Raw genomic sequence first — 9001 nt, 5'->3', positions numbered from 1 at the left:
CCCACTTGATGAAGTAGTTATGAATCTGTCCAAGAAGTTTGTAGAAGAAGTTCTGTTCTTGAACTTTGAATCACATCAAGTCAATATAATCTTCATATGTTGTAAAGATTTATTTTTATGACTAAAATGATGTTATAATCTTGATCTTCTTGTAGATCAATTAAAAGCTTTATCTAGATCAGTTGGTACTTGTGTCTTATCAAGATTGATGTTTGAGATTTAGTTACCTTTACGTAACTTGGATCAATTTCATTTGAGGTAGAATTCCAGCATATGTTTCATTAACTTCTCCCACTTGATGTTGCTCATGGGATTGTATTATATTGTTGGATGCCCATTATATATTTGATGATATTCCAACACTCACTTATCCCTTTTATTTTTGTTTCTCTTGAACTTCAACAATAGCATTTTTTTTACGTTGAAGTATTCCCATGAGCTGAAGACAAATTTCCTTCCAAGTGTCTTGATTTGCCTCTAAGTTTTCTCTAAATATTTTTTTCTTTTGTTGGAGTTTGGATTAAGGCCTAAGCAGTTACATCTACCTTCTCTTCTTTGTTTTTCCCTTTAAGAATATAAGAGGAATTGAGTGATGGCTGGATCTTATTCTCACTTGCCAAAATCACAAATTTGTTCATAATTTGGTGCTTACCCTCATGAAGAAACTTTGTTCTCCTTTTCCCTCTATTGTTGGTGACTGATTTGGTCCACGGGTTCTTCAAATTACATTGAGTACTTGTTATTTGAAGAAGGCCCCTACCCTTGACCTCCACATTTGTCTTGCCTCATCATGGAGAGTGGACACACCAGTAATAAGAGTGACATACTCTACATTACTACGATTCCACTAAGAGGTCTCTCCAATTACCTTCGCTGGTCACATTCGGTACGGAGGGTACTCATTACTCATGACCTTCTAAGTCATGTTATCAAAATCCCTCCTCCAATTGATGAAGAAGATGAACCCTACCACAAGTGGGTTAAAAATTATAACATGGTTATCAGTTGGCTCATCAATAGCATGGAAGAGCATGTGGCTAACAATGTGCTCCACTTGGAAACAACCAAGGACATTTGGGACACTTGTTCTAAGCTTTACTCGAGTACTGCCTCATTAAAGAGAATATATGATGTCTTACAAAGTATGCTGCATACTAAACACAAAGATAACATTCATGAATTTTTGGCCTGGTTTCGGGGCCTTCTCCAAGAATGAAAAATAGCTCAGCCATACTCCACTGACATTGCTGTTGAAAAACGATAGCAAGAAGTTTGCTTGTCAAATATTAAGCCTTACCTTGAGGTTGCAAAGACCCAACTTCTAAGTTCCTCCGCTCTTCCATCCTTTGATGACATCAGTGCTAGATTACTACGGATACCTGATCCATTACCTCCTTCTCCTATTGATGCTCCTTCGGCTATGTTCTCCGGCAATCAGGGTACATCATCACACTGACAACGGGGCAGAAATATGAGAGGGGGTAGAACAATGAAGGAGGCAGAAAATAGAGGTGGTCAAACTGGTCCGAATAATTCCCGTACTAAGCCTCGACTTTTCACTTACTGTGGTGGTCAAAAGAACCTTGTAGAAACATGCTGAAAATGTCATGGCAAGCCTGATTGGGCCACGGCTAACTCAGTCTCTGTTAAAGTTGAGAAATGTGAAAAAAAGGCTGACTCCCACTCCAAAAATTTGACTCTCACAACTAAAGACTATGTTGCATTTCAGAAGATGAAGTCCTTAATGGAATCCTCCATTCCTCCATTATCTACTACCGCTACTACTATTGCCTCAGGTATGCTTTCTTCCTCTTCACCATCTTCCTCTTGGATTATCGACTCCGAGGCCTCCAAACATCTATGAGGTAAAAAACACTAGTTTCAGTGATTATCTCCTTGTCTTCCTCCGAAATTTGTTACTATTGCTAATGGTACCCAAACCAAGGTCCTTGACAAAGGTTCTACCTCTCTTACCTCGTCTATTCCTCTTCAAGATGTTTTGTTTGTCCCTCAATTTCCTTTAAATTTTCTTTCTATTAGTCAATTAACAAAACAGTTGAATTGCTTTGTCACCTTCTCATCGTCTTCTTGTATATTTTAGGATCTCACTACGAAGAAGGTGATTGGTGGCGGCCATGAAAAGGAGGGCTTGTACTATTTTACTCTTCCACCATTAGTTGCCCTATCATCCACTACATCAGAGGCCCAAGTTTGGCACAACCGTCTTGGTCATCTATCTACCTCTTTACTTTGTTCTTTGTTTCCATCTTTAAAACTACTTTCTAATTTTAGTTGTGAGGTTTGTCAATTAAGTAAACACATTAGGAGTACATATTCTCCTCATCTTACAACTACAAGTGCTGCTCCTTTTGAGTTAATAATTCTGATGTATGGGGACCTTTATGTGTCTCAAATATTTCCCAAGTTAAATATTTTGTCATTTTTGTTGATGATTTTACCCGAGTGACTTGGTTATATTTATTTAAAGAATGCTCAGAAATTCTTCCTTTGTTTAAAATTTTTCATGCAATGGTATTGACACGATTTGGGAAGAAAATTAAAATCCTTAGATTTGATAATGCTAAGGAATATTTGTCTAATGAATTCAAATCATTTTGTGAGGGTAATGGGCTTATCCATCAAACATCATGTGGCTATACCCCTCAACAAAATGGTGTTGTTGAAAAGAAGAATCGTCAATTTCTTGAAGTTGCTCGGGGCCTCCTCTACTCCATGAAGGTACCCTATTTTTATTGGCCTCATGCTATACTTATGATATGATTTCTTATTAATAGGTTACCTTCATCAGTTCTTCATAATAAAACTCACTCTGTTTTTATTTCATGGTGAAGATCCATTTTATCTTCCTCTTAAAGTATTTGGATGTACATGTTTTGTTCATGTTACTTCCCCACAAAAAAATAAACTTGATCCTCGGTCTATGAGGAGCATTTTTTTGGGGTCCTCTCGCACCCAGAAAGGTTATGTCTGTTAAAATCCTACCCTTCGGAGGATGCTTATTTCTTGGGATGTGACTTTCTTTGAGGACACCTCCTACTCCTCCCATGATGCTCCTCTAGGATGGACATTTCCTTCTACCACTCCGTGTCCACTTGTGCCTTTCAATGTTGATATTAATCCACCCCCTGATGCACCGGTTGTACCTTCACCTGTGGAGTTGTTAGATCCACCAGAGGGAAGTCTTTCTCCTCCTATGTTTGGGACTGAATTTGATACTAGGCCTATTGCTTTAAGAAAGGAACATCGTTCCTGTACTACTTTGCATCCTATCTCAAATTTTATGTCTCACCATCGCTTTTCTTCTGAGTGTTTTCAGTTCCTTGCTTCTCTTTCTTCTTCTTCTTCCATTCCATAGTTGTATCAAGAGGCTCTGAAGCATCCAGGATGGAAGGCCGCTATGGGTTAAGAAATGCACCCTTTATATGAAAATCAAACCTAGTCCTTAGCATCACTACCGAAAGGTAAACGACCGGTTGGTTGTAGATGGGGGTTTTTGGTGAAACATAACTCGGATGGATCGGTTGCTCATCTTAAAGCTCGACTCGTTGCGAAAGGTTATACTCAATGCTATGGGATAGATTCTGAGGAGACCTTCTCTCCTGTTGCCAAATTGAATTTGGTCCGTATCATCTTATCTATTGCTGCTAATTCATCATGGCTCGTATATCAATTGGATGTCAAAAATGCCTTTTTAAATGGTGGAGGGGGAGTCGGTATGCCAGTTAAAAAAATCTTTATATGGGCTTAAGGAGTCCCCTTGGGCTTGGTTTGATAAATTTAGTCAAGCACTTCTACGGTTTGGTTTTCATCGGTGCTCGGTTGATCATTCAGTATATTATAAAGATATTGCCAAAGGGAAAATATTATTGGTTGTATATGTTGATGATATTATCTTAACCGATGATGATGCTCAAAATATAAAAGAAGTGAAAAATATGATATGTTAGGAATTAAAGAATAAAGATCTGGGTATGCTTAAATATTTTTTGGGCATAAAATTTCTTCAATCTAAGCATGGGATAATACTGTCTCAATGGAAATATGTCTTGGATCTCCTTGAAGAAACAAGAATGAAGGGTTGTCAATCAGTTAACACAGCTATGGATACAAATGTAAAATTGTGTGCCACAAATGGAGAAGCTAGTGATATTGGGAATTATCAATGTCTCGTGGGAAAACTGATCTATATCACGGTAACTAGGCCAGACATATCATATGTTGTAAGTGTGGTGAGTCAATTAATGCACAAACCACAAATTTCCCATTGGCAGGCCTTACAGAGAATATTACAATACCTAAAAGGAGCTTCTGGAAGAGGATTGCTGTATAAAAAACATGGGCACTTCAACATAGAAGGTTTCTCAGATGCAGATTGGGTTGGATCACCTGATGATTGGAAATCTACATTGGGATATTGTACTCTTGTTGGAGGGAACTTGGTTACATGGAAAAGTAAGAAGCAAAATGTGGTTGCAAGATCTAGTGCCGAAGCAGAATATAGAGCTATGGCCCATAAATCTTATGGCTTAGGACGCTTCTTACAGAATTAGGATTTCATAAAAGAGGTTCCATGGGTCTGCATTGTGATAACAAAGCAGCCATTTATATTACTTCAAATCCAGTTTTCCATGAAGGAACTACACATATTGAGGTGGAGTGTCACTTTATATGGGAGAAGTTTCAAGCAGGAATAATCTCCCTCAAACTTGTTTCATCTCAAGAAGAAGTAGCTGATATTCTCACTAAACCCGTTACATCTAAAATCCTTTCTTTTATATGTGGCAAGCTGGGTATTTATGATTTCTTTTCTCCTCTAGCTTGAGGGGAGAGTTGGAAGATGGGCTCAAGCCTACAAGCTCAAGATAAGAAGCCCACATGTCAAAGTAGTGGCTTATGTGTAAAATATGGTACTTTCCATTAAGATGGCATAGAGGTGTAAATATGTGTTCCTTTTATGTCTTTTGTTTTATCAAGTTGTAGACCTAAGGGCATTGTAAAACTATAAATAAAGACATTGGATAAGAGGTAGAGCATTGAAGCCCTCTTCTCTCCTTCCAAATATTCGTCCAGTCCCCCTTCTTCATATTCGACACAAACCCTTCTTCCCTTAATCCAAATTCTCTCCTTCCACGTTCTTCTTCTTCTCATCTCCTTTCTCTCTTCTTCTTCTTCTTCATCATCGTTGATCTAAAGTTCTTCTCGTGGGATCCTAAATTATACATAATCAGAGTACATAAACCCCTATTTATAATAGAGGAAAGTAGTAGAGTCCGATTACAATTAACTACCCTTCAACAACAATGTTGTCAATGCCATCATAAGGAGGGTGAAAAGAGAGATTGTTCTGTTACAAACCCAATAGCAGGCTGAGTCAGGGAGAGACAACATGGCTGAGTCAATTACTCTGACTGAGTTAGTTACTTAGTATTTTAGTTTAATTTTCAAGTTAAATGCAATAGGAGAAGGGGGGGGGGGGGGGGGGTGTAAAATTATTATTTTCTCTTGAACCTTGTGGACATGAACCCTATTTAGAGGGGGAATGGAAGAAAAAGAGGAAAGTCTGATTTAGGTTAAAACAGAGGGTTTGAGTTCTCCTAAACGGGCTCGAGGGTTTTCAAGCTTCCCTTGGGCTTGATTTTTTTTTCTTCTCTACTTCTTCCGTACAAATCACCGTGTTAGATCCAGGGTCCATAACAATGTGAAATTTTAAGCACCTAGCCAATACATACCAAAAGACCGATCTGTTTGGTAGCGGAAAGCCATGTACTTAACCTAGGACCATAACAATACATCCACCGTTATGAACCGACGACCACGGTGGCCTAACACTTAGCGATGTTGGTCCACTGTTACACGGTCACTACGTCTGGGTCAACGCGATCGCCCATGCCAGGTGTCAAACTTGCAACGTGGTGCCCACTCTGATGCCAAATGTTAAACACCGAGCCAATACATGTCCAAGTCTATGGTGACATGGTGTAATGCTCCACTATTTAGAAGCTAGACAGAACCAATAGATGATTTGGTGGTTGCAAGATGAGCTTGTGGTTGCCATGGTGCCAATGGGTGAGGTTGCCAGTGAGGAGGTTGGCGAGGGCCTCGGATGGTGGCAAGTATGGTTGCATTTGACGAAAGATTAGGGCACTGTGGAAGGGTGTGTTCTTTTTTTCTTGACACCACTGACAACGACCAAAGTAGGATCGATGCTGATATCGACCATTTTGTGTGACGGTGTTGATGAGACTGAGGGTTGTTGCTGTCGGTGGGTTGAAGGAGGAAGCCCCAGGTTGTCGTTGATGATGATTACGTGACTTACCGGAATTGGAGTGAGAATTGGCTGCATTTTTTGAAGTTGGAAGTGGAGAGGAGGGAGATGGACATATAGTGAGAGTTCCTTGTTGATAAGTTTTTTCAAACAGTTCTTTAAACGGAATTGGCGTGTCACAACCATTGAAAATACCAACGAGTGGTTTATAATCATCGTCGAGTCCATCCAAAATTTTCTCAGTGAGATCCTCTACATCTATAGGTGTTCCTAGGCCCCAAGTTCATCAGCACGTGTTTTAATAAACTGCATATAATTGGCAATAGATTGAGATCCCTTAGTGGTATGCTTGAGTTGTTCTTTGATCTTCTTGATGTGGCTGCGCAAAGGCCGGGCATAAGTGTAGACTAGAGTATTCCAGGCTTCATGAGAGGTCCTTGATTGAATGATAAGTGAAACGAGCATGGCATGAGAGAGCTGACAAGAGCACCAAAAATCAGCTTGTCCTGACGAAGCCATGTATGGTATTTGAGATTGGGAGCGGTGAGATTATTGACAATCTTTGTGGCTAAGGGAATAAAAAGGGAACCATCAATGAACTTTTTAGAAAGACATAAAAGAGGGAGGGAAAATACATGTATCAGTGGCGACAACAACAACAACGACAGCGGCGGCAACATCAACAATGTCAATGACGGCTTCGGACGTCCCTAGGGGTCCGCCCATGGTAGTGATTTCCAGTGATGGCGAGCCTTCTGATTAATTGAGGTATGTGATGGGGAGAGGTCATAGTAGCAACGGCTTCGGCGAGCTCTGATGAGTTTCAATGACGGGAAGGGAGAAGGGATTGTTGATCAAGCTTTGATACCATGTAGAAGATGAGGAAGAGAGAAGTAATTGTCATATATTCATTGATGCGGAGTAAAGCATTTATAAAGATTTACGAAGACCCTTAATGATTACAAAGACTAACTCTCTAGCTACATGTCATAGATGGATACAGAATTTACAATTTGAGTTGGAGTTATCTTGAACTTACTATCAGCAGTGAATGAAACAAGGAGGGAGTCTCATCCCCCTTAATTCATACACTCTAGCTAAAGGATGGAGAAAAGTAGACTGAAAAGATCAGCCCCCTCGTTCGGTAGGCTCTTAGTTGAATAGGCAGGTGACTAAGAAAAAAAGACATAAGAAAATAGCTGTCGGCATAAATTTGCCTATGAAAATTTGTTTATGTAGAAAAAGGACATAAACTGATGTATTTTTAAATACATGATGTGTTGTGAACATCAAATAACCTTCACGTTGGTGCTCGTGCTCGACAGGTGAGCTCACTGATCTCACTGATCTCCATGAAGAAGTTCCATAAAATTTGCCTAAGAAAAAAAGGCATAAGAAAATAGGTGTGGGCAAAACATTTAAGTCACGATAAGATGGTACCTGAAGAAAATCCAAACATGAACCCGACATGCCACCATACCTAACAGCCAACATGTCCAACAATCACTTGGTTTTGCATCCTAAACGAGGCCCACCCTCAAATCCAATCCTCTTTCCCTGAAAATATATAAGAGATCATAGGTCTCTGCAAAACACAAACTCCACAGCAATCCAAGCTCTCGATCCTCATCTTTCCTATTACTCAGCATTCTCTCCATCGTAGCTCAACAATGATCAAACCCAGCCAGCTCCTGCGGATGGCGAAGAAATGGCAGAGGATGGCAGCCATGGGAAGGAAAAGAATCTCACAGAAAAGAGCAGATGTTGCCGGATATAGCGTCAGGCAGGATAAAATGGTTGCTAGCAGAGGCCACTTTGTTTTCTACACCACCGACCAGAAGCGGTTTGAAGTCCCCCTCAACTACCTCTCCACCCCAGTTTTTGAAGAGCTCTTCAAAATTTCAGAAGAAGAGTATGGGCTAACAAGCAACTCTCCTCTCAGATTACCTTGTAATTCAGTTTTAATGGAAGCCATACTGAGGCTGCTCGCGCAAAGAGTCTCCAAAGAAACGGAGAAGGCAGTGATTCTCTCCATCTCTTCTTGCCGGTACTCATCAACATTGCACTTTGAAGGATTTAGTGATCATCAAAGACTTGTCCACAGCTTCTAGAAGAAGCATTTTAGATGGAAAGTACTTCCTGTGTACATCTGACATAATTGTTGAAACACTTCAATACAGAAATTATACAGATCATTCCACTTCATTCATCATATTGTTAGGTTTCTGTTTGCAAATATTTAAGCGGGTTTGGTATAATTTCTTGCGGTCAGTCCAACATTTGAGAAATTTCCATGGATCATGTACTTAATGTAGTTGCCAACCCACATGGAGAGTCCTTCTGGACAAGAACAAAAAGAAAAGTGGCCTAATATCGTGTGGGCGATCACATGGTGTGCTCCCACTCCTGCCTAGAACTGTTATTGTTAGCCTTCAATTGATCAGCGTCAAAGTTGTCCTCTTTCAATCGTCATGTGGCATAATTTGTAGTCTTTAAGTCTCTACCTAATGAGCAATTTTACAACAACTGGCTCGCCTTCATTTGAACATAGAAGATGATTGGCGTACTGGTGCAATCTATAGCCGCCGCATAAACTATTGTTCCGGATTCGAAGGCTTGGGATTTGGTGAGACATCAATAGCTGAGCATTATGTGGTTCTCAATTGTGAAAATGAAGCTCAAGTGCTTGGAGCGAAAAGCAACTTTTTGTGCCAA

The 9001-nt window shown here is 40.0% G+C and overlaps 1 protein-coding gene across 1 annotated transcript; it reads left to right on the top strand.

Annotated features, from left to right (window-relative positions):
- Positions 1-7983: 7983 nt before the first annotated feature.
- Positions 7984-8397, top strand: LOC137943692 (auxin-responsive protein SAUR64-like). The gene has a single exon (XM_068789134.1). It carries the CDS (start codon positions 7984-7986, stop codon positions 8395-8397), a length of 414 nt encoding a protein of 137 aa, XP_068645235.1.
- Positions 8398-9001: the final 604 nt, after the last annotated feature.

The sequence above is a fragment of the Aristolochia californica genome, unplaced genomic scaffold (genome assembly GCF_029961685.1).
Source record: "Aristolochia californica isolate CCGP_79_NKW_82.1479 unplaced genomic scaffold, dmAriCali1.0.hap1 SCAF_11, whole genome shotgun sequence".
Lineage (NCBI taxonomy): Eukaryota > Viridiplantae > Streptophyta > Magnoliopsida > Piperales > Aristolochiaceae > Aristolochia > Aristolochia californica.
Note: the sequence above shows the minus strand (reverse complement) of the source record. Positions and strands in the feature narration are given on the sequence as shown.